The sequence below is a fragment of the Acipenser ruthenus genome, chromosome 5 (genome assembly GCF_902713425.1).
Source record: "Acipenser ruthenus chromosome 5, fAciRut3.2 maternal haplotype, whole genome shotgun sequence".
Lineage (NCBI taxonomy): Eukaryota > Metazoa > Chordata > Actinopteri > Acipenseriformes > Acipenseridae > Acipenser > Acipenser ruthenus.
In genome coordinates this window covers 32,135,281-32,162,503 of record NC_081193.1, presented here as the reverse complement: position 1 = coordinate 32,162,503, position 27,223 = coordinate 32,135,281, and the positions used below count along the sequence as shown (strand labels likewise).

Here is a 27,223-nt window from a genome sequence, read left to right as displayed (position 1 = left end):
GAAACCCCCCAACATTTTAATATATCTTATATGCACCCATCCTTTGAGCACTCTAAGCTAAAGTTAAATTGTAGGTTTAGTAATGTTTATACAGTGGTGTAAGGTAATTTATTTAAAAGATGTATTAAAGACTTTTTCACATACACTTAAGTATCGTACACATTAATGTTAGTGTATTAAAAAAAAACTGCGCTCCATCTGCTTTTTTTTTTATCTGTTCCAAATAAAAGCCCTAAATGAAGCCTTTAATTGTGGCCTTGCAAAAGGGCGACTGAAATCAAAGGCATGTGCTTACTGTGATAATCTTAATTCCCATAGACATAAAATAAACAAGCAAAAATCCAGACGATTTTATTTTTATTTTTACAAATAACTTATCTGTTACAAAGACAGTTTTCCCAGCTAAAATCAAAAAACCAACTTTAGATATCCAAATTAGGTTTTATTAATAAAACAGGAATAAACCAATTTGTCAATCTTCACATAGAACTGCAGATGAAACTGAAAACCGGAACAAAAAGGTTGATGTAAGTGCTTCAGAGATACAGCTCTGGGATTTTACCAACAAATGTATTCCCATGATATACAAATTAAGTCTTTTAGCAACAAAGGCTTCCTTGTATTTGCATAGATCATTTATAGAATTTCATTCTACAACAAAAAGAAAAAGAAAATAAAGAAAGAAAAAAAACTGCTGTAGCATCTCACAGCATGTGACAAACCTTTTTTTTTTTTTACATGAAAATTTATCATTAAAAAAGTAAACAAAAAAGTTTTGGTAGAAGTAAAATTCAAAATGTGGTATTTTTGCACTAAATGCCCCATTTCACTTAAGAAAAACATCTTTACTTACATTTATCACAATTAACTTTCAATTATCCTTTTCATAATTTAAAGAATTAATCGCATTTAAATCTTCTCATAAAACATTGCATGAAAGTAAACCGAGGGTCTAAACAAAAATGGTATGTGTGCTTTCAGCATCAAAACACCTGGTTAACAAAATAACCCCAAAAAATTCAGATTTATCGCAAACCATTACATATAGTCTTGTATTAACCATTTTATTATATATATTATATAGTGCATTGCATTTAAACCATATTTTATATATATATATATATATATATATATATATATATATATATAACTGATGCACAATGGAAACGCAACAGTGTAAGTTTTACAGCAATAGCTCATTGGGAACATACATAATGTTATTTACATTTTAAATAGTGAGCAGATTTGTTGATTGAGTAGTATTGTTCCTCGGGATAACAAAATACTGAGTTCAAGTCATGTGATTTCATAAAAACACCAGGTGCTCAGTGTTATTTGAGTTGAATTAAAATTGCTAAAATGAGTTGATTAAAAATCTGTATAAATAGCCATTCGAAGACATGATTTTAATTAACACAAGAACCGCAAAAAAACATGCCCCACTTGAGTAATGATATATCGGCATGATTGAAGGCAGCCTGTCTGAGAGAAGTTGCCCAGAGAATGAGATGTTCTGCATCAACTATCAGCAGACTAGTCCAGAAAAACCAGGAAACTGGCCCTGTGAGTGACAGGCCACGTCCTGGAAGGCAGAGGGTCACCACACCGGCCCAGGACCGTCACATCCAACTGATCCATCTGCGTAATCGTTTTCAGACTGCAGTGGCTACAGCACGAGAAATTCCAGAAAGAAATAACCTGCACATCAGCAGAATGACTGTCGCTCGCCATCTGCATGAAAATGATTTGCATGCTCGGAGGCCGTTCAGGGGTAACATGTTGACAGCTGAGAGACAAAATCGCCATCTTCTGTGGGCCAGAGAACACCTGAGGTGGAGGCAGAGAGTGGTGGAGTGTTTTATTCACGGATTAATGCTGTTTTGCCCTTGACAGACCTGAGGGAAGAGACAACGTGTGTGGAGACGTCATGGTGAGCGTTATGCTGACTGTTGCATTGTTCAAACCAACCAGTGCCATAGGAAGAGTGGAGGCACATCCCACAGCAATATATCCAGAGGCTGATCAGGTCTATGCGTCAACGCTGCCAGGATTGTGTTAATGCCCAGGGAGGTCATACCGATACTAACTTTGTAATGTTTTCATTCTGACAGTGTTTCCCGTTTCATACTGAAAACTTATCATGATTCTCTGATCTGTATTATTGTTCACATTTTCTGTGATATCAATGTTTAAAATATCTGATTAAATCCATTAGACCTGAGTGTTGCATTTCTTTTGTGCATCGGTATATATAATTTTATTCTCATAAGCATACTGAAAACACATAGACCATTTTTTTATTTTTAGACTTCACAAATGAGCAAAGACATGTCGACAACTCCGCCTGTTTCTTGTCTTGTCTGTATTTCCACTTATTGTTATAAAAAAAAAAAAAAATCCTTTATTTCTTTAAAAAGTGTGACAATTCAAACAGGTCATACAACCAATATTTTGTTAAACATTTTTGCCACTTAAGTTCCACATAACTTGTTTCTTAGCTGCATCTGCAGATCTTACATAGAATGTCAGCATTTACAGGCACAATGAACAGACTGAGCAGAAAAAGCTAAAATTGTGCATAGTTTCATATTGCTCTTTTTTAATTAAGGCTTCGCTTCCCACAGATATCAAGTAAAAGCTTAAAAGGGACATTGTGTTTACTTGTTTGAAACTAAAAAAAGAAGGAGGTTAGTTATTAAATCTATTACACTATACATATAGGAACTACAAGAAACTCAGCGTGAAGAACAAAGTCACAAAGCAGGCTCTAAAACTATGTACAGTAAAAATGTTGGGGTATTTTTTTCACTGTGTACTGTACAGACAAAGCATGCAGTTTCTTTTCAATGTGTGTTTGATTTGACTGTAGAGCTTGTAGAGGCAATCAAGGAAGGGGGTACAAGGCAGGTAAAGGTAGCAGTGATATCAGAAACTTCCTGTTCTTAAAACGAAAGTGACCAACTAGACTATCAAAGTAATTCCTTTTATGGTTTCTCCCTTCAATTGTAGTGTTACAGTGGAGTTTTTCCACTAGGAATCACTTAGGTCTTGTCCCCAGAATTACAGGAAAAAAAGGGCAAAACACCTTTCAGCTCCATGTTTTAATGACGCCAAAGGGAGGCACTGGTAATACTGCATATGGTAGAGGCATCTTGTGAAAGTGTTTTTGCTTTTTTTTATTATTAATTTTATAAAGCCAGGCGATTTGCCAGTTCTGAACAGGTTCTCCCCCCCTCCCCCACCCACCCCCCACTGCTATCGACCCAAAGTTGAGGTATTATCAGCTCTAAGGGCTTTAAGCACACAACCTGTAAACACTATTCAGGCAAGCCTTCAGTGGACAACATCTGCTGTTTTACAGCAAGAATTTGAATGAAAAGCTTCAGAAAACACTGTCCGTAACCTATTACCAACAGGATAAAAAGAAAAGAATGCCCTCCTACTCCTCTAGAAGTCTGTTCTACAAAAGAAAAAGAAAAAAATGTTGAAAGAAAATTGTTGGCTCAGAAATGCTTAGGAAAATCGCATTGTTCACAGCGGTTGAGGGCTGGATGATTCAGGAAGGTACAGGCAGTACAATTCCACTGAGCCCCTTCATCCTCTTCTGTGTCTGGTACAGTCTTTGGTGTTTTTGCAAGAGATCTCTGCTCTGCTGGGGGAAGAAACAAAAAGGTCACATAAACACACATATAAATACATGTTTGTAACATTCTGCTGAAGGGAAGAAAAATCCAGGAAGTTAGTGGTCTGCCAAATAGTGGTTATGAAATGTGCCTTTGCAATTCAACACACACACACGCAAACTTGAATACGACTAATAACTGATGATTATCTGAGATATACTTGGTAAGAGGGATGTTATGGTGTGTTGCTCTGATGGTAAACAATACACAAGGCTTAAAAAAAACACCACTGTCTCTACCTACTGTGGTTAACATATGTGGCAGTAAATTGAGGTATTTCAGCACCACAGACAGGCCAAGAAAAACAAGAACATGTTGTAAAGACAACATTCCCAGCCCCCAGGGTCTTCTAATCTACAGCTGTAAAGGCTTTCAAGTTCTACAATAAAACTGGTTTTGCAGCACCAGTATTAAACATTAGTTAAAACTGATTTTTTTTTTGCTAAATGAGAACCCTTTACTATAATATTCAAAAAGGAGACAAACCACATAAAGTGGGTATTATGGGTTAAATGCTTTTCAGATGGACAGCTACAGGCTTGCCAAAGCCATTTTATAAAACCGGTTGAGTCATGTCTTACTGTCAGCACAATTACCACAATGTGTTTCATTTGACAAAATACAGAGAGCAAATGGAATTGTTCAAACTGGTATGCAAGAGGTAAAACAGGTTTCAGAGTCTTTATCTATAGCCAACTATCATCAGAGAAAACAAAAAAACATGACTTTCTGATACAAAGGTTCAGACAACTATAAAATAATGTAGTCAACATAGGAATTATTTTTCAAGGAAAAAAATGTGCAGATTTTATGCATTTTACAGAGATGGACTGTGCTCAGATGAAAAAAAAAAAAAAAAAATTCCCAAAATGTGTGCTAAGTACAACTCACAGTAAACACGCCACTACTGGAAGTTTGTAATTCCAGGGAGTTATACAATTTTGGATGAGGTTTGTAATGCAGCAATTGAAAATAAATGCATTATGTAATGTAAATCTGTTAAGTAAAATAAATAAAATCTAAATACAAAAACTGGAATTTATAAATCAGATAAATAATTCACCTAGTTTGAGTGACCGAAAAGCCATGTCACCTCATCTTACAGCTTTGTCTTTTATTTATTAACACATCTTTTTTTAGGTTATTTAAAAAAAAAAAAAATAATTACAAAACAAAAAAAAACAGTTTTTTTGTACATTAATGCACATCTGTTATCATTTAGGAGCTAAAATAAATCTGTTTTGTATTTAATAAACCTAGAGGCAGGTAAGAAACTAGTTCCAAATTGCCCCACACACATTTGAGAAAAACAATGAAATGTTTTCCTTTCCTAAAGCAAAATGAAATATAAAATGGATTTGGCAACTAGCTAATTTTAGCATCATAGTGTGTTTGTTGTTTCAGTAACCACTTACTACAAGAGTGACCTGGGTAGTGGAATAAAAAATAAATTAAAGGAAGCTAATGAGACCGAGCAACAACATATACAATATTGCAGGGGTGTTTTAGTCATGGAGAGTCTTGCAGATCTGTGTAGTTCTGTGCAGCTGACTGTTTGACAGGGTCAGCTGCGTGATGTCACACGCAGCTCCGGCAAGCTGGCTACATAGACCTTGCAGCAGATCCTGCAGCTTTTAAAAGTAGCTGCAAGAGTTGAGCTGCAGCTAGAAACTAAAGAGATGACGCAAGGACTAACATTTACCTGCTGATCTCAATAAAAGTAACCTGCAACCCAAATAGCTTAACAGATGTGAACACCACTTGGGTTTGCGATTTCTTACCTTTGCATCACATTAGTAATAAACATGTGCAGACTATTGATATAAACGTGGTCTTGTATTTAACTTAATTGGTTTTGTATAGAATAAAACAAATGTTTTTCACAGGATGGACATTAAAAATGTTAGTCCCTTAGGTATTCTACAAAAGTGTTTAAAAAAAAAAGTTAATTGTATCTACTAGTGAAACATATATAGATTAAAACAATGTCTAAAACCTACTAAATATCTGAAGAGGTATATGTTGCATAAACTCCTATACAGTTACTGAAGTCATGTTGCTAATGCCAATGAGAGCTAATAGGATTCTAAAGGCTTGGTTATCCCTCCTTAAAATCTATTCAGGTCCTTTGACAAGAGTGTTGTCATTTTATTGTCTCTCCTAATGTGGCAATGACAAAATGAAACCACCAGGTAGATGTACCAAAACTGCTTCCAAAACAAACAAGAATGTTACCCTTTGTAAACAACTCAGCAACAGATACAGTACCTTTGGGCTTTGGTGGAACAGGACCTAGAAATCCAATGTTGTCATAGAAATTATAAATAGCGCTGGGATTAAAGTGTGGTCCTGTAACGAAATAAAACAAAATAGTGATTGAACTGCACAGCACATTATATGAAGAAAACACAGGGATGCTGAATAAAAGCAATCTCTCAGGGTTTTTAGGATATATTTTCTCCTATTTATGGTCAACCCATTGTTAACCATAAATAGGACTTCTTTAGTTCTGGAATAACTCAAAATGCAGAGCTATGGATTTACACCCTACAGTAAATTTTGATTTGTTGGATGAGGTTGGACTGGGAAAACAGTACATTTTTCATTATTGTGATGCTGAGCAACTTTTCTGTTATGTGAGACTGGAATACATGGCAAACACATAAATGTAAAGCACACGTCTTTAGTGTTTTCTTACATTTTTCCACATTAATATATATAAATAAAAGAGCTGTGTGGGAGCATTTATTTTGTTTTTAAATTAATTTCTTTGTATTTTAATGAAGTAGATACATTAAAGTCCCAGAAAACTTTTCTAGAACCATATCATGAAAATAGCACCAAACCTTTTAATTATGTAAGGGATTACACACTCCAGGGCTTGTGCATTGTGTTGCATTAACATACAGCTGTAGTTGGGTTGTAGTGAAGCCATATGTTAATGCAACACAACACACAAACCCTGGAGTGTGTTATCCCGCTTATAAAACAGACCATTTATTATTTATTTATTTGTTTGTTTTTTTAAAACCAAAACATGTTTTTTTTCTTTAAAAAAAACAAACAAACAAACAATTGTATTATATATCCTTCCGCTTTGGAGAAAAAATAGTCCCTCAAACAAAGTATTTGTTGTAATCATTAAAAACTGGAGGTTTTCAACATTTCCATTTAATTTATTCCAGCGGTAAGCAAAGTATTATTGAAGCAAGGTGATTTACTCACATTGGTTTTAGAGTAGGTCCTATAACAGATAGCTTCATCATTTAAATGGCATAAGGTAATTTGGCAAGGGTGAAAGAAAAAACTGCCAGCATCAGGAGGTATTTTAGTGATGTATTTTTTTTAAAACTCAAAACAGCACAGGGGATTATTGGGCATAGCATTCTAAATCCACAGTGGCTTGCTTTCTTTCATTAAAAGCTTTGTGATTTTTTGTTTCTTCATTGTAGTTTAAGGATATGAATTCTAGTCCATTTTCATCTGTAGTGACAACACAGCTGTCAGGTTTAAACAGACGCTGACCTTCTCAGACTTTATGCACCAGACCAGAGGGTGTGTTGATGGAAAGAGCAGTTACGTAGCTTTTCCAGAGAAAGAGAAACTTAAGTCCATTTCTTTTTGTTTCATCCAAATCAATAAAAAAGTCTTCAACAGCCAATCAGCGTGCAGCATCCGAACATTCCGTTTATAAAATAAAATAAATTGTATAAGGAATAATTTGACCACAATTTTACCAGTAATCATGCTTTTCCAGTGTTTTTTGTTTGAATATTTAAACAATTACAGTAATATTTGGCCCTTGTTTAGAAAATGTGTTACTGTAGTTAAGTGCTATTGCAAAAGTTTCATTTAATTTAAGTCTATTATATAAAAGTATACTTTACATTCCAATTGACCTGAAGTACCAGAAGTCCTGAAGTTGTTATGTATTCCCCAAAGTCATTTTACTAGTATATGGAAAAAAACCTGTCTGAGGTTCAGCCAGACAGACCATAAATCCCTTGCTACCAACCAGCAGCAGGATGCAATTCAGGAAATAACTGCTAGTTTATATTACAATAGCAGCACCTACAAGGAAAATGTACTTCTTTCCGCTTCTAGGGGAATACAACTTCCAGCAGCTAGCAGGGTTTTCAAAATAAGCTGGCAACTGGCACGATCCACCAACCAAATACTATATTTCCGTAGGCTACTTTCTTAAAAAATATTACGATTATTTTTGGGTATTATCATTCAGTCCATATTTTGTTGTATTATCATACTGAAAGGTGATACATAGTACATGACAGTCATACATATGCACCAAAAAGCAAAGCAAAACAAAACAAAAAACCTATTTCTTCTTCGTGATGTCATAAAAATCTGTACCCAGGTGCTTGTCAGAGATATTGGGGGTTCATGTATAGAGGCTATACCACTAAGAAGAAAGTCATGATGGGATATAAGCCTGACCCTCGTCAGCTGATATAGAAATGCAGAGGTGCTGAATTGAGGTTTTTCATGTGACGTGGCCATACTGGTGGTCAAAAAGCATTGGTGGGCAAAGACAACTTAAGGCAGATGAACTCGCTTTATATCATAATTGCTGTGCAGGCATAGTTTGTGATATATACCAGGTTTCACATTTGCCTATGACAGCACATTATGAGTGCGAGAAAACAATAAAGAACTAACACTAAATTAAAGAGAAGTGTTTTAATACTGTACATTTAGTAGTTCTTTATATTTAAACAAATGCATATAGTTTACTACAGGACAAATATGTTTTGTATCATTAATTGGAACAAAACAGTTTGGGTCATTATCTAAAAAAGGCATGCATTGTCGACTGATGACAGCTATCAAGTAGGTGTTGCACTTGGTGTTTTTTTTTGTAAATAAGTAAGTTTTAAAAGAAACATTCTGTGATGACTGTGTTTTGTAACTGACCTGTATCCTGTTAAGACCGCCCAACGCAGCATTTGACTGGCTGCACAAAATTTAATTTCATCAGCCAAGATGATTATTGGTTGTTAGTTGCGTAGGAAATTAATTATATCCTGTGGTTACTAAGTAAAGCCCAGGCGTGCAGCATTTGACAGGCTGCACAAAACGTGACAGTAAGTGGGTTTGTGAGATGTTACTGAGAGGTAATTTCTCAAAGAACCTATGGTGCATGGCGAGTGGTTTTTGAAAAATTGTGATAATAAACGGGGCATGATAGTAAGGTAATATAAAACGAGTTCATCTGTATATGGAAAACTAGTGGTATGTAATTCAAGGTTAACTAACATTATTCAGCAGGTTTCATTCGACTTTATGAAGCAAAATTAGTTAATTCTATAGGATGATGCAAAACTTTTGGCCATAGCTGTATTGCTGATTCTGTATTCTAAGATATATTACAACTGTACTTGCAATACTGGCAAACAACAATAAAAGTAAACTTTTTAAATAAATGTAATTTTTAAAAATACATCTGACCCACAATAATATTAATGTTATAGTACATATGATATAAATACTGCTTGGAACTTTGACTGAAAAAAAAAGAAATCACAAAGCACAACCAGCATGCCTCACGAAATTCTGCCTTTAACTAAAGCGCTGTCGTTAAACTTTTGATTTTACCATGCCAGATTATGTTGTTCTCCTCTTCTGCTGGTGCACCCAACAACAACAACAACAACAACAACAACAACAACAACAACTCGGAATATCCTTCTACAGGATTCCTGCTGAGACTGGACTCCACTCCGTCACAAGTTTGTGTAGTGAGCACTTCATAAAAGGTTAGTATCAGCAATACATTGCTGGTAGTTAGTCTTACGTTACCATTATTACTATTATTATTATTAAGTGTAACCTGCTTAATTGTATAACCAATTTTTGTGAAATATTTATACACTTAAAATGGAGATTACACTTAAGCAGGTTGGTGATCCCCAATCCTTAAATAAAACATAAGTCTCTTAGCTTAAACATTTTTGTCACTCGCTGAAGTTGATTTTACAGGAACAAAAAAAAAAATCTACAGATTCCAGTTACTGACACTTCATAGTTCTTTTTTTTTTTTTTAATCCCCATACAGTTATGATACTCTAGTCTAAACCAAAAATGTCATATGCACTGCTTTAATTACAAGTCTATTTAACGAAAGATGTCAAACGTTTACATGCAAACACAGAAATACTGTATAAAACTATTGAACATGTAAATTTTCTTAATTGCAAAAAGAAATTAGAATGGCATTTACACAGCAAATCATGTAGCAAAAAGCACTGAAAAACAAATCAAAATACACGATTTCTGTGTTGCACACATGCCATTAACAAAAATAATTAATGAAGATTTTTTTCATCTGTTGCATTTAGCAGACACAACATTGTTTACCGACAGTAGTTTAAGGATGATTTAATTGCGTAGATTCTCTACTTAGAAGATGAGCTGATAATATTTGTTCAGTTAAAGAAACAAGCACGGTAATTTAAAACGTTACCATAATGAAAAACAGTAATGTAGCTGAGTTTTGTACTAAAGCAGGGTCATCTGTTGCAGGGAAAACAAAGTTTATTTCTCAAACTGACCAAAAAGATGAAAACAGAACCCATAGAAATACGACTGTAATTATGAAGTGTACTGCTGAGAAAAAAAAAAAAACACGAAATATTTAGGGAATTAAAATTAAATGTACAGCAGCTTACTTGACTGCAATAAAACAAACTGCCATTCACTAAATTTAGCTCTCTGATTGCGCTAATGAAAATATCAAATATACAACGTGCTTGCTGTGGTGCATTTAATATCGACAATAGCAGAACGAACTCACTGCAATTTAAACTTGTTTTTACTGAAAAATAAAAAGTATGTAATCATAAGAGCAAGTTAACCAATTTTATAAGCACAATAAGTCACTTCAGGGTGTGTGATATAATCTAATACAGGGGTTCAATAAAGTAATTGGTTCAATAAAGTAACAAAGATTGAAACGAAAACCAGAAGCCCCAGTAGCTCTCCAGGACCAGGGTTGGAGACCCCTGCTTTAACATCAGCATGCCTCGGGCGGTTGAAGCCACATGGATGGATAGATAGATGAATGGATATAGATATAGATATAAAACATGCATCTTTTTAAAAAAATACAAACACCACCACCATACCTTTTGTTTGAAGGAGATCAATTTCTTTGGTTAGGCAGTCAATGTCTATCTGCAGTTTTCTGTTTCTGCATCGTAACTGTTGCATTTCCTCAAGCTTAAAAAAAAAGGAAAAAAAAAGGTTAGATAATGTGCACATTTTGTAGGCCACACAAAGCACATGGCTGACTGTTACTGAGCATTAGCTACTGGATGCCAGGAACCTTACATTACTATAAATGACAAATCATTTTTTCATATCTGTTTTTAGCAGTATTTCTCCGATTATTTAGATCATAAATAAATACAATGATGCCTTAAACACGGCAAACACAGTACTGTAAATGCAGCACAGATTTTTAAAAATGTTGTAGCTTACATCCTTCCACTACAGCTGTGAATACAACATCAGAGTAATCAGGAAAACACTATGACCTACAGTACATTCACTGTATGTGCGTGTAAAAATGTAAGTGTGACAGACATACAGTAGTCATGCGCCACCATATTTCCAACAGATTCGTATTCTCTCAACTCATGCTAAACTGTCATAAGAATAGCTTATTTCAGGAGGTATTCTTACTCTATTTTGACATACCAGTTTACTGGTTCAGAATTATTTTATTGTATTTGTATTATATTTTATTGAGTATGGACAATTTAGGTTTCTTTTTGTATTAGTGCTCACACTGTTGAGATGTACTGTATCTGTGCTGTATAGCAAGCCAAATGATCATTTATAGATCTCAAATTGCATTTCAAGATATCTTTAAATATTTAGAGATATCTGTAAATCATTTGCAGAGGTCTTTAAGTGAATATGAGATATTGGTAAATAAACCCCTTTGAAGATATCTTAATTTCATATGGAGATATCTAAAAATGAAATAAAGATATCTCAAATTGATTTACAGATAACATTAAATGTTTTGCTAGCATGGTACGCCAAACTGTCATTTAGAGATATCTCGAAATAACTTCCTGTTCATTTAGAGATATCTCAAAATAATTTAGAGATCTCTCGAAATGAAAAGGAAGTTATTTAGAGACTTCTCTAAATTATATCGGAGATAGGGATGGGACGAATACAGCGGTTCCGAATAATTTTCCTTTAAGGTTTCACTGAACAGACATTTCAATTGAAAGCCAATTAAACTTTTAAAATTACACAATTAGGTTGTGTTGTGTGTATAATCTCCAAAGTGCTTTCAATTAAAAACAAATTGTTGCCTTTTAATCTGTAGACAGGTGAGTTTCGTGTGGTACAGTCCTGCATCGGGTCGGGTACCCGCAGGAGACCCGGAAAAGTGTGTCAGGTTCGGGTTGGAATGTGAACTTTTTCGTGGTTTGCGGTTCCAGTGCGGGTCAAAACAAAAAACCAAAACCAGGAGGCGATTAGGGAGGAGTCAGCTGACTAAGCAGTGTTCTCGCTTGTTTGATGTGTCGCAAAATCTTTTTATCACGTCTGCTTGGCGATATTAAAATGTCTGTGGACGAGGTGAAACAAAAGATAGCATAGGGTTTATTCATGTAGTGGATTATAGTTTGAGAGGTAAATCAGAAGCGTGGAATTATTTTGGAATCGTAGCGAATGAAAATAATAAACATGACTGGATTCGTTGCTTGTAAAACCTGTCATTATGTTTTTGTAAATGACAGCCACAAAACTGGTACATCTCTGTGAAAGCACAGGTGTAGCTCCCTTTCAACTGGTGGCACGAAAGGAATAGACAGGTATTTTATAGTAAAGTAAGTAGAGATAGTTAAATATGTTACAATGTTAAAATATATCCAGACCACTAGAGAAAGCTACCACGGTGTATATCCTTATATATAAACTCAGTCTGGCAGTAGGTAAAGGACAAACACTTGTGGGTTCGGGTCGGGTTGCAGGTCTTATTAAAGCGGGACGGGTCGCGGGTAAGAAGACGATGTTGCAGCGGGTTGCCGGTTCGGGTCGGGTCCTGTAGTAGCGGGTCCGAGTCGGAAGCGGGCAAGACTCTATCCTGCCCGCTTGAGGGGAGGCAAAACATACATGATAACTGGACAGTTAAAAGTTGACAATTTCCTTCTCAATTCGAAAGCACTCTGCAGAACCTAATGACATAATTTAAGAGCATCACCATGTTCAAAATAAACGTCGGTTCCGTTTTTTTTTTTTAAACCCTACATGAAGACGTTATATCCTACTGTTATGCTTATGTGTTTATAAAGTGGATCTTGATCGGCCACGCAAAACTCACCTGTCTACAGATTAAAAGGCGACAATTTGTTTTTATTTCAATTCTTTATTAATTTTCTGCTTTTCCAAACGTAAAAAAAACACACAATAAGATAAACATATTATACAGAAACAATGAGAAAAACAAAAGTCATTGAAGATTACTGCATTACTGTTTGGTAACAATTGAAAATACAAAAATAAAATGTATAGGCTAAATCATCTTATTAGCATTAACTACAAGTGTACAGCATACAGTAAATTAACAAGAGTACCTGCATTAAACACAGGACCCTACAGAGAGAGGAAAGAAGAAAATAAATATATAATTAATAAATAAATAAATAAATAAATAAATAAATGGGAAAGAGTTGTGTCTCGGACTATTGCGAGAAAGTGCAGTCAACAATAATAGGAGTTAGGGAGTGGGGGCCGTAAGTTGTAAGGTGTCAAAATATGAGAAAGGGCTGCCATGCAGTATATAATTTAATACTAGATCGCTTAAGAGTAAATCTGATTTTTTCAAGTTTGAGGAATTGCATGACATCTCTAATCCAAATGAACAAACAGAAGAGGAGTGTACTCTTAAAATAAGTCCCAAATGTCATCTGTAAAATTAAAGTCAAGGTCCTGCTCCCAGGCAGCCCTTGTAGTTATTGAAGGACAATGTAAGGAAAAAATAAAATTGTAAATTTTAGAAATCATACCCCTACATTGAGGATTAAGTTTAAGAAGAGAATCGATGGGGGATTCAACTGGTAAATTAGGGAAATGAGTCACCTTACTATGCACAAAGTGTCGAATCTGCAAGTACCGAAAGAAGTGTGTATTTGGAATATTACATTTTTGAGAAAGTTGCTCAAAAGAAGCAAAATTATCATCAATATACAGATCTTTCACAAATTTCAGACCCTTACCATGCCATTGCACCAGGGTGCAAAATTATAATTTATAGCAATGAGAGAGAGAACACTGATTGAGACTGAAAACCAAAATTCTGTCTAAACTGGGCCCAAATCTTAAGGGATAGTTTTACTACTTGAAAAAAGATTTAGGAATAAAAATAGAATTTAAGTAGCACATTCATTTTAACTGAATTAATGCGGCCAGCAAGCGAGAGAGGCAAATTGGACCAGCGGGTAAGATCTTTAATATGTTTCAGTAAGGCGGTAAATTAGATTTAAGAGATCTACATAGGACCTTGTTACAGAAATTCCTAGATATGTAAATTTATCATAAGTAATTTTGAAAGGTAGATTAGCAAATTGACAATGTGTTGCAGCAGGATTGATTGGAAATAATTCACTTTTATGTAAGTTGAGTTTGTATCCAGAAAATTTACCAAATTGGTCCAGGGTAGACAGAACATGAGAACGGGATGTAGAAGGGTCAGATAAATAAAGAGGGAGATCATCAGCATACAGGAGATACCTTTTGCTCCAATCCACCATGAACCACCCCACTAATATGCTGATTATTGCAAATGGAAGCAGCAACGGGCTCAATTGCAATGGCAAATAATAGAGGGGATAGGGGGCATCCCTGACGGGTTCCACGATGCAAAGGAACGTATCCAGAGTTCATATTGTTGGTACGAACCGAGGCAAAAGGGTGTATAGAGTAATTTTATCCAAGAAATCAAGTTTTGACCAAATCCAAATTTTTGAAGGGTAGCAAAAAGAGTCCCATTCCACGCAGTCAAAAGCCTTCTCAGCATCTAATGAAATAAGTACTCCAGGGTCTGGGTGAGCGGAAGATGTATATATAATATTAATAAAGGAGTGACTGTTCTGGATGAAACCTGTCTGATCTAAATAAACAATAGAAGGAATAATTGATTCGAGCCTGCGAACTAAAACCTTGGCCAAAATCTTGGCATCTGCGTTAAGTAATGAAACTGGGTGATACGAGCTGCATTCGAGAGGGTCCTTGTTCTTTTTTTAACTTGATAAAGTGTAGGGGGGAGAGACTGTGACTTAAATGATTCAGTGAACAGACACATCAAAAATGGGGAGAGTTGGGCCGAAAATTTTAGACCGGAAAACCATCAGGTCCAGGAGACTTCCCATTTTTCATTGATTTAATTGCCTGTTATTTCCTCAATAGAAAAGGGCTCCTCTAAGCTAGCCTTTGATTGGAGGTTAATACAAGGCAAGACAAGATGGTGAAAGAAAGAGTCAATTAAAGCAGTGGTGCGCAAACTGGGGGGCATGGAGAGTCACTAAGGGGGGTGTGACTATGACTAAAGGGCAGTTCTGTAAATACAAAAAAGCTAAATACATAAAATGTTAACAAACAAATTCTTAAAATTTGGAGTGTAAGTGCAGCTCTGCAACATACAATGCCAAATCAAAAAGAGCTATGCACACAAGACGTGAGCAAAAATAATTAAAACTATTGATTTAAATTGAGTAATGCATAACGCAAGCGAAGCAAGAGGCATGAATGAAGCGAGCAAATATAAAAATAAATTTGTTTTATTTGTATTTTGCTACGCGCTGTTCGCGTCGCAATGGACCAATCAGAAATAAGCTCAAAGGTAGTGGCTGTCAGACTGTCAGTGTCTTGTTCACGCAGGCATTACCACAGAAATAAAAAAAAAATCAACGTCAACGAGAATTTAAATTATTAAAGTCAAAAAATATAATGTTCCTTATGACGCCAGTGTCCGTGGTTAAAGACAATAAAAAGGATGCCACATGTCAAAAAATAGCAGAACAATTGGAAATTGATGGTATGTATCTCTCTATTTCACCTTAATTTTAGTCAAAGTGACAGGGAGCGCCACACACTGGTTTCGTATTTCTGTAAAATTATGCTTCTTTGTTTTAATAATGTTGACCAATAATAATAATCACTTTAGCTCTTTCACAAGCCGGTGGTATTCCCTAAACTGTTTCCTTCTTTTAGTGTGTGGTGTTCCCATGTTCTTCTGTGTTCTATTTATTTTATTTCATCTCCACAAAAGGAGCAAAAGTCGTTTCTTTTTATGACAGCTTCATTTTTTTGTACTCCTGCTGTATTCGTGTTGTTCGCTTCGCTCCCGATGTGCATACTGTATTTTGTGAAAACCTAAGATTTAATTGCTGAACGATAATGTTTTTCAGATGTATCTGTCAGGTAACTGTTGAATCGCCAAGTTTAAACAAAACAAACAAAAGAGTTAAGTTACATGTATTTTTTCGATTTATTTGTTAGAAATGTTAGCTAAATGTTGACTTGCCAAGTGTAAACAAAATATTTAAATTCGCTGATTTATTTGTTAGAAACCCAGGTTTACATGTCAAAATGTTCACTCGAAGTTTAAAAAAAAAAAAAAAAAAAAAAGATTTCTACACTGATTTTAAATGTTGAATTTGTGATACGCATATATTTAGCTAAATCTCGACTTTTTTGTAGTTAAGGAAAAAATATGCAATTTACACGAAATCGGGGAAAATATAAAGTTATGGTCTAACGTTTTAATATGGGGGGAGGGGGGCGCGACAAAATGTATGCTAAAAAAGGGGGGCGGCATTTAAAAACTTTGCGCAACACTAAATTAAAGAATGATCCATAACAGATTCAGAAGTATACAAATTTGAGTAAAGCACTTTAAATTGCTCATTAAAAGCTTTTTGCTCAGTTACAACAGAGCCTGGCTGTGTTCAAATTTCAGTGATCAAAGGAGAAGCATTGGATTGGCGTAATTGGTGAGGACAATTTGTTTTTAACTGAAAGCACTTTGGAGATTATACACACAGCACAACCTAATTGTGTGACTTAAAAGTTTAACCAGCTTTCAATTGAAATGTGTTGGTTCAGTGAGACCTTAAAGGAAAATTATTCGGAACCGCTGTATTCGTCCCATCCCTAATAGGAGATATCTCGAAATGAACAGGAAGTTATTTAGGAGACATCTCTAAATGGATTTAGAGATATCTAAAAATGATTTAAAGGTATCTCAAACATTTTGAGATACCTGAAAATGATTTAGAGCTATCTATAAATTAATTTGAGATCTCTAAATGATCATTTGGCTTGCCATAGTGCTGGCCCTGGCAGGCACAAAGTGAATAAACTAAATTAAACTGTAGTCTGCTTTTCTTGAGCTTTCTGTTTAGTGTCTCCAAACATGTCTAACTAAGGAGGAACCAACTTACTGAAGGGATTTGGGAGGCAGAGTTGGACCTTTGTAGACGTCTTCGAGTAAGGTCATTCTCCATTTCATTGACCTCTGCTTTTAGTTTTTCCAGCTTTTTCTTCTTCATCTCAAGTTCATGCCACAGCCGTTCCATCCTAGCCTTCTGATGTATCATTAAAGCTGCAAGGGAGTTTAGCGACACAAATATCATAACTTGCGTTCAAAATGTAGCAATGATGCACCTGTTAAATATTTCACTATACAAATTGATTACAAAAAATACATTCAAATACATAAACAAATATGATTGTATATTATATATGACTGTATATTATATAATTATTGCAGACAACATGGTTTATGAGTTATTAGCAACTGAAATAGTGATGGCAGATTTACTAGAATATTAGACCGTTATCTTGTTTTTAATGTGTATCTGGTTCAACCCGTTAGATCATTACATTAGCCTAAAATAAACATTTCACCAAAGAGTCAAAACACTGCCGTCAAAAAATTGGTTAAAATATTAAACTAAATGTACCAGAAACTGTTTTTCTATGTATTAATATGCTACACTTTTAAAATTAATACAGTGCCTTGCATAAGTATTCACCCCCCTTGGACTTTTCCACATTTTGTAGTGTTACAATCTGGAATTAAAATGGATTTAATTTTTACCATTTGATTTACACAACATACTTAACACTTTGAAGGTGCAAAATATTTTTTTATTGTGACACAAAAGCTAATTAAACAAACAAAAAAAAAAAAAAGACATTTGTTGGTTGCATAAGTATTCACCCCCAAGTCAATACTTGGTAGAAGCACCTTTGGCAGCAATTACAGCTGTGAGTCTTTTTGGGTAAGTCTCTACCAGCTTTGCACATCTGGATCCTGCAATTTTTGCCCATTCTTCTTGGCAAAATTGCTCAAGCTCTGTCAAGTTGGATGGGGACCGTTGGTGAACAGCAATTTTCAAGTCTTGCCACAGATTCTCAATCGGATTGAGGTCTGGGCTTTGACTGGGCCATTCTAAGACATTCAGGTTCTTGTTTTTAAACCACTCCAGTGTAGCTTTGGCTGTGTGTTTAGGGTCATTGTCCTGCTGGAAGGTGAACCTCCGCCCCAGTCCCAGGTCTCTTGTAGACTGAAACGGGTTTTCCTCTAGAATTTCCCTGTATTTGGCTCCATCCATCTTGCCCTCAATCCTGACCAGTTTCCCAGTCCCTGCCGATGAAAAGCATCCCCATAACATGATGCTGCCACCACCATGCTTCACCGTAGGGATGGTGTTCTCAGGGTGATGAGCAGTGTTGGCTTTGCGCCACACATAGCGTTTTTCGCTAAGGCCAAAAAGTTCAATTTTGGTCTCATCAGACCAGAGAACCGTTTTCCACATGTTTGCTGTGTCTCCCACATGCCTTTTGGCAAAATCCAAACTGGATTTGATATGGGTTTTTTTCAGCAATGGCTTTCTTCTCGCCACTATTCCATAAAGCCCAGCTTTGTGGAGCGTCCGGTTATAGTTGTCCCATGGACGGTTTCTCCCATCTCAGCTGTGGATCTCTCCAGCTCCTTCAGAGTTACCATTGGCCTCTTGGTTGCTTCTCTGACTAATGCCCTCCTTATCTGGTCACTGAGTTTTGGTGGACGGCCTTCTCTAGGCAGAGTCATGGTTGTGCCATATTCTTTCCATTTTTTAATAATGGATTTAACGGTGCTCCATGGGATGTTCAAAGTTTGGGATATTTTTTTATAACCCAACCCTGATTGGTGCTTCTCCAGAACTTTATCCCGGACTTGTTTTGATAGCTCCTTGGTCTTCATGATGCTGTTTGTTTAGATATGCTCTCTAACAAACTCTGGGGCCTTCCAGAAACAGGTGTATTTAATCTGAGATCATGTGACACTAATTGCACACAGGTGGACTCCATTCAACTAATTATGTGACTTCTGAAGGCAATTGGTTGCACCAGAGCATATTTAGGGTTGTCACAGCAAAGGGGGTGAATACTTATGCAATCAAGACTTTTCAGTTTTTTATTTGTAAATAATTTTGAATAATAATATGTCGATTTTTTCCCCCACTTTGACATTATGGACTATTTTGTGTAGACCAGTGACAAAAAATCCTAATTAAATCCATTTTAATTCCAGGATGTAACACTACAAAATGTGGTAAAGTCCAAGGGGGGTAAATACTTATGCAAGGCACTGTATGTTATGCTTTGTAAAAAAAAAATAACAAGTTACTATTACAGTAACTGCAGATTCAATTATTCAGATATTTCTGAAAGACTTAGCTTTTGCAAATATTGAGCAGGCCTGAGAAAAACCAGTCAATGGCCTAGTTTAAAACTTTAAATGGGCTACTGTAAATTCAGCCACATCTGGTATGCTGTTGTTGAAACAGGCTTTTGACATCTTGTGGCCAAGTTTGAGCTTGTTGAAACTTTTGTAAGCACAGCATGATTCAAGACTTGTTTTTAGGTTTAGATCTTAAGTGCTTTAATCATTTTGGGATAATTACTTGGGTAGAGAGTGGCAGGTTCCATAAAGGTGAAGGACAGCCTATTTTTACATTATTGGTGGGGTTGACCGCTATGTATTATTATTATTATTATTATTATTATTATTATTTAGCAGACGTTTTTATCCAAGGCGACATAGAGACTATGGTGTGTGAACTATGCATCAGCTGCAGAGTCACTTACAACATCTCATCCAAAAGATGGAGCACAAGGAGATTAAGTGACTTGTTCAGGGTCACACAATGAGTCAGTGGCTGAGCTGGGATTTGAACCAGGGAACTCCTGCTTATAAGCCCTTTTCTTTAACCACTGGACCACACAAATCAAATCAAACTGGGATTGGAAGCATCTGTCACCTGGATGAAATCACCCAACAATGTAAACTTCTCTCATTTGTGCAAGGCAGACACATATAAAAGATTGTTATGCGTGCTAACAGTTAGTGTTACATATTCAATGGGCTATTTAAAAAACAGAAACAACAACAACAGCTTTGACAGTTGCCAATAGTGAGTGTAGCTCCAACCCCCAACCCAATCCTTATTTCTATCTGCCTAGCATTATTTGAGGTCAGCAGTTCTGGAAAGTTGTAGAATAAAGGTAATCAGCAGTGCTCCACAAATGGGTGTAGTGCAGAAATCAGACTTTTTTTTTTTTTTTTTTTTTTTTTTAAATTTAGTCGTCGCCAATTATTTTTACCCCGGTTTTCACCCCAATTTAGCATGCCCAATTATTATCTGTATCCCCGGCTCACCGCTCACAACCCCCCCGTCGACTCAGGAAACGGAGGCTGAAACACGCGTCCTCCGAAACGTGCTCCTTCCAAGCCGTCATTTTTCGCACTGCAGATCCACAGCAATGCTACCAGACCTATAGTGCCGGAGGACAACACAGATCTGGCGGCTCCGCTGCAGAGCCACAGGCGCCCTATCGGCCACAGGGGTCGCTGATGCGCGGTGAGCCGTGGATTCCCCTGCCGACCTAAGCCCTCCCTACCCGGGCAGCGCTCAGCCAATTGTGCGCCGCCCCCTAGGAACTCTCGGTCACGGTCAGCTGTGACATAGCCTGGACTCGAACCAGCGATCTCCAGGCTATAGGGCACATCCTGCGAGGAGCGCCTTTACTGGATGCGCCACTCGGGAGCCCCAGAAATCAGAAGTTAAAGAGATTAGGGATTCATCTGGAATCATTCAAACTCTTGGACCTCCTCAATTTTTCATACAACCATGCAAACATTATACTGGTCTGAACAAATTAAAAGACCAAAGCTCCTTATTGAGTGTGTAGTTCCCATTTCAACAATACAGAATAGGAATAGGCACGGGTTATCGTTTATTTGAATAATGGATTCGAAAATTGTAAATTGTTAACCTTATAACGTATCTTGTATTGCAACAAATATAAATAGTCTGAACATACCCATTAACCACACTAAGCTTGCTGCTGCAGCTCAACGTCTTACTATAAATACATATTAAATAAATATTATTTCTTTCTATGGCTCTAAATTACTCATGCTCCTAAAAGACAAAAATAAAACAGGCATTCTTAAAAGTGCAAGGTGATACCAATACTGTAGATATGGGTAAACAAAGTGGTTGTAATGCACCATTGCACATATTAAAACTATAATTAATTATTCAATTGAATAAATACAAAAGACTACAAAACAGAGGTATTTTACAAAAAAAAGACTTCATCCATGCAATCGTGGTATAATTATTTATACTTAAACCGCTGTGCTTAATATTAATAAGCAAGCCAACATAACATAGGACATGAACAAGATTGCAGCCAATAAAACTTGTCTGGGGACATTTTACCAAAGTAGACACTAAAACAGTAAAATTCACTTTGCGATAAAAGACTGAGCAACATGAACAGCACAGGGACATTCAGCACTCCAGATAAGCTGCATACTGGGTGCTTTACACAGTGAAAAAACTGAATTACATATGATACTTAAATTTAATGTGTAAAGAATACACATAGCAATTTTGCTGCACAGAATGACTTTGTAAGTTATCAAGCTTCTTGTATTTCACTGGCTCTCGTCATCAAAATGGTCAATTGTGAATATACTGCATGTGGTAGCTAGAGAATCGATCACAGAAATGCCGGGCCAGCTAATTGAAGCCTGCCTGGGAATTGCCAGAAACACATGACTAATAAGTCTGGTATTTCAAGAAACAAAAGAACATTTCCACCTAAACAACATATCTTTATATTCTGTTAGCGTTTCTTAATAAAAAATAAAAAAAGGTACATTTTGGTTGCGCCTCTGTTTATTCTGACATGATTCTGGTTTGATGTCAAATAACATGCAAAATAAGTTGGACATACCTGATGCATAAAAACCTTTCTAAAATGACTGGTAAAAATATATATGGCCCACAGTGTCTAAATTGGATAGTAAATTACTCAATGACCCAAAACCTTATCTGGAGTGCTGGGGACAATAATAACCACCTACGATACAAGCATGTATCCACCTACATGCAGATAGATGCCCAGCCGCAAGCCTCAGGCTCTGTTGACTGAGACAGAGTATGCCTTGCACAAGAAGCAGTAAAATCACAATGAACAATTATAGCTTGCTCCACCAAATGCACTCCACAAAGGAGCGAACAACAAACCTAATGGGTGAAATGATCACTAAAGCCCGCCGCACACAGCCTGACTCAAGCCGTCCAGACTGATCTCATCTGAGTATGCGCAGATTCTGTGATCAGTTGTGCTCAGTTTTGGTTTGACGTCACAATTGAGTTTTTCCCGACTGGGTATCGCACACTGCTAAGACTGAATTACTGACCACGACTAGATACTGGTGATTACTATGTATGCAGATTTAATTAATGCTGCCCTGTACACATGTTTGTATTAACTTAGCCCAACATAGTGACCCTCATATTATACATGGCATCGCATGCTGATTAGACAGCAGAGACTGCGCCGCGAGGCAACCAAAAGAAGCGCTTAGCCTGTTAATTTAGCTATTAACCATTTACACCCTGCAAACATTTCAGGCAGTGTTTGACTTTTTGTATAGTTTGTCTACTACACTTTAGCCTATGGTAAATAAAATCCAACCTGTTGATTTTTATTTGACTTTGGAGGTTTTTTCTCAGCGTGTGGATCTAGGGGGCTTGTGATTTGTGACCTATTACTGGAGATCGACGCACCGGTTACTTCTGTTTTGCGCAGTAAGAAAATCTAGGCTGCCAGTAGATTGATAATAAAAAGGTAAGTTGATCATTTACCTTTGAATAGTAAACGCCTAAAAAACTATTCAAATGTGCACATATCTGGTATTTTTGAATTCGGGACACAGAGCAATTCAAGACGAATGTATTTTTACCTGTGGAACTAAAGCTGTCAATATTCCGCCATAGTGTGGAGTAGTGGTTAGGGCTCTGGACTCTTGACCGGAGGGTTGTGGGTTCAATCCCTCGTGGGTGACACTGCTGCTGTACCCTTGAGCAAGGTACTTTACCTAGATTGCTCCAGTAAAAACCCAACTGTATAAATGGGTAATTGTATGTAAAATGTGTAAAAAATAATGTAATTGTATGTAAAAATAATGTGTAATAATTGTAAGTCGCCCTGGATAAGGGCGTCTGCTAAGAAATAAATAAAAAAAAAATTAAAAAAAATCTTGTATGACAAGCTATGTCACTTAAACCGGCTTCACCATTGGTTGACACCCTTATTACTAATCAGTCTCAGTCAGTCTTGGTCGGCAACCGCCGCACCAGACAAACTGATCACGTCTGAACGGAACTGCGTCTGAAAAAGATTCAACATGTTCAATCTTCAAATCTGAAGACATCCCGACTGAAATCTGCATAATTTTGGTTTTAAGGGCACGCACACTGCTACGATTCATCCAGACTCTGTACAGCCAGCTGAGTATTTATAAGGCTTCTGTAGCAGTGTATACCAAGACAAGGAAGGATGTACCATATTTACCAATGATATGTTATAAAAATAGCTACTTGATTGTTATTTTTCTACGCATTAGTTCCATTTTGGTGTTACATAAACATTTTTAGCCAGTGGCACATTGATGTATAGTATAATTTATTAATCTTACATAAATTATGTTTATTCGATTAGATACAGAAATGCCCATCCCTAATATACAAATGAAATTAAAAGGGGACTATTGTGGTGATGCAAATCAGATAAGAAAATGATTTAGTCTTGGTTAATTCATAAAATGCCTAGACCACCAAAAAACACACTGCTCAAGATATGCTACAGTATATAAAAAGGTTTGAACACCACTGAAAAACAAGATGTCTGCATCCCTGCCCCCAATTAAAATGTAAGTAGTTATTTCTTTCTATTTTACATCCACTCATAAAATGGTAGTAGTACAAATGCAGGTTTTTAAATAAAATTAGATAACCCTATTAATAAAATAAAAGAGCCAATAATACCTTGTGTGTATGCTGCATCATCTGCTCCCATGCTGAGTTTCCTGGCCTCACTAGGTCTTTCCCTCTGCACTAACAGCGGGTCCGAAACATGATGGACCTCGGGTTCAGCAAAGTGATCAGATGGGACGCTGAGCAAATTGGTGGCTTCGAAGGTGGGGGACACCACCCCAGGGGAGACAGCAGGAGGCTTGTTGGGAGAGACCGTGATTTTAAAAGTGTATTTGGTATTGGGCTGAGTTACCACCACCCTGGGCGAGGTGGCAGTGCCACAACTGCCCATGGAAGCCCGGGATTTGGGCGGGTGGTGGTGGATGTAGGCGGGGCCCATGCTCACCTGCCCTGCCATGTTCCGAGAGGCAGCTGTCCCTGGCATTTGTGGATTGGCCGAGATGTACAGTGTGGGTGGGTTCCGGACACTGGGGTCATCACCCGTGGGGTTTGCGTTGGCTGAAATGTAAAACTTGGGCTGGGTGCGGGAGCCGGAGGAAGCCACTGGGGCCTCTTCAGCGGCAGCAGCAGAAGAAGCGGGCGGGCTGGCAGCTATGTAAACGGTGGGTTGGCTGCGACTCAGTGACTGACTGCTGATGGATAAGGGTGTTGTGGAACAGGTGGCAGCAGAGGAGGAGGTGGCAGCAATGGAAGAGGATGAACGAGGTCCGCCACCGCCTGATCCTACTCCTCCAGGGCGCAGCACTGCAGTGGTGGTGTTGGAGTTACTCCGTTGGGGTGATTCAAGTTTGATTTCGATCTGGTTCTTGCGTGGCCCTGTGGAGATGTTCTGGATGTTGTACTGGCTGAAGGAGGAAGATGAGGAAGGCTGGCTGCCAGGAGCAGCCTGGATGAAAGGGGGCGCTTGGGCAGTAGTGGGTGAGCTGATGGGCATGTAGACGTGCGACGTCTGGTGGCCCTGTGGCTGGTGCGTTGAGGTATGTGTAGAGCTGTACTGGGATGGGAGAGCACAGGGGCCAGGCAACTGGGAAGGATGGGTGATCTGATAGATCTGCTGCTGTTGTTGCTGCTGCTGTGAGCTGGGACCAAATTGTGACCAGCCCGCTTGCTGCTGCTGCGAAGTTTGTCGGGTTGTACCAGATTGAGTGACATAAGGCCGGATATAGATAGAGTTACCCTGGGGACTGTTTAGGGCAGGCGGGGGCCCGCCATGTATGTGCAAAGAGGTGGGGGTGTTTCGGCCAGTCTGAATATTGGGGGCCAGCGTGACTGTGATAGGGTTAAACCTAGGTGCCTGTTGAGAGCCTGCAGAGTGTCCTTTGCCACCCAACTGGTAAAGTCCAAGGTGCTGTGGAGCATGTGGGTTTCGCGTTGTGTCCATAACGCCAAAGACGTTTAAGCTGGAAGCCCCTTGCACAGGAGCTGACTGGGGTTCTTGCTGAAAAAATTCGCTGTTTGTCTTTTCAGCCTGGAGGGGCCCGTCACTGAGGCTGTGGGACAGAGTCCTGCTGCCATTCATTCTAACTCCTTCCCAGCCGGAGGGGTGATACACATTCTGTGACTGCAAGCCAAGGTTCAGCTGGGTCATGTGATTTCGAAGTCCGGAAATGCTGGAATCGTCAGAAAAGTTTAGATCGCCTTCTCCATAAAGATACTTGGTGCTCTCATGGGACAGGAATTCAAAACAGGCATTCAAATTATTTTTGTTCTAAACAGGAGAAAAAAATGGAAAAAAGGAAGAAAATTAGCATGAAATGTATTACTTGGCAATTTTAGTCTGCACCTTTTTTTTGGGGTGGGGGGGTAAAGCACACAAAGAACTTACCGCTGACAAATAACCATCTCAATATGAGGGTAGAGATTTTAAAAAAAGAAAATACACATACAGTAGATTTGATTTACTGTATTGTCATGACATTTTCCAACAGCTATACAAAACTTTTACTTTTCAATCAGGAAAAGGTAGGATCAAATAAATCCCCATTCAAGGTAACTCTGTATTAAACAATTTTGCAGGCTAGAATATACATTTTTTAATGTATAGTAGATATTAAGCTAAATTATAGATAATGACCCTTAAAGTGCATAAACGTGCTTTTATTACTCTTGCCATTGTCCTCACAAACACATCAGCCTAACACTCCACCTGGGATGCCCAGATTACCCCTTATGAAAGTTTACCAGTTTTTTTGCATGGTATTTTTACAGTTTTACTATGCGTTTCCAATGGTTGTACTATGCATTTACTATAGTTTACCCTGGTTTGTCATATTTAATAATAGCATACCTTGCTATGCTTTTACTATGGTAAACGTTTATAAGGGACAATAGATCAGCAACTTGTTAGCCAGTAAAAGCACCTGCACGGTCTGACTGCATGACACACTGCAGGCTATGAAATCATGCTTTTACTAGGTGAGCCAATGGTACAATATTGGTGTGATGTGATAAAAATGCAGTGTGCTCCATCTCAAAATGTGTTTGCCACTGTGTTTGAAACTTAGAATTAATTGTTTGATACATCAAACAAATATGGATAGATTTTCCTAAAATGCAGTTTATTTCTATTTGTTTATAAACATGGATTACTACATAAAAGGGTTATATTAAATATATTGAGTGCTCAGTACGTTATCTGGTTCATTATCAGAGACTACAGCAAGTAAAGAAATTATTTTTGTTGTCAATTTAATTTTAAGTCCGAGTCTTGCATGGGGGGAAAACAAGCGACAGAAATTGTGTAACTGCAGCAGACCTAGTGTACATTATAATTATAATTTTGGGATTCTGCCGAGTCAACGTCCAGGCGGCATAAAGTTGTCGTTAAGGCAAAAGTGTGTGTGAGTGTGTGTGAGTGTGTGTGGGTGTGTGGGTGTGTGTGGGTGTGTGTGGGTGTGTGAGTGTGTGTGAGTGTGTGTGGGTGTGTGTGGGTGTGTGTGAGTGTGTGTGGGTGTGTGTGAGTGTGTGTGAGTGTGTGTGAGTGTGTGTGGGTGTGTGTGGGTGTGTGTGAGTGTGTGTGAGTGTGTGTGAGTGTGTGTGGGTGTGTGTGAGTGTGTGTGGGTGTGTGTGGGTGTGTGTGAGTGTGTGTGAGTGTGTGTGAGTGTGTGTGGGTGTGTGTGGGTGTGTGTGGGTGTGTGTGAGTGTGTGTGGGTGTGT

General features: G+C 37.5%; 1 protein-coding gene across 3 annotated transcripts in view; it reads right to left on the bottom strand.

The window, feature by feature from the left end:
• Window positions 1–340: 340 nt before the first annotated feature.
• The window catches only part of LOC117403068 (TGF-beta-activated kinase 1 and MAP3K7-binding protein 2-like), a 61,852-nt gene continuing 34,969 nt past the window's right edge, over window positions 341–27,223 (bottom strand). For 2 of the 3 annotated variants that reach the window (XM_059023990.1, XM_059023989.1), the window contains 5 exons: window positions 24,119–25,775; window positions 17,165–17,325; window positions 10,826–10,919; window positions 5,952–6,032; window positions 341–3,652 (listed from right to left, as the gene is read on the bottom strand). In XM_059023990.1, the coding sequence (XP_058879973.1) occupies window positions 3,504–3,652; window positions 5,952–6,032; window positions 10,826–10,919; window positions 17,165–17,325; window positions 24,119–25,775 (2,142 nt within the window). In that variant the 3' untranslated portion in view covers window positions 341–3,503. The remainder of the gene's footprint in view (window positions 3,653–5,951; window positions 6,033–10,825; window positions 10,920–17,164; window positions 17,326–24,118; window positions 25,776–27,223) is intronic. The other variant, XM_059023992.1, reaches the window with a different exon arrangement.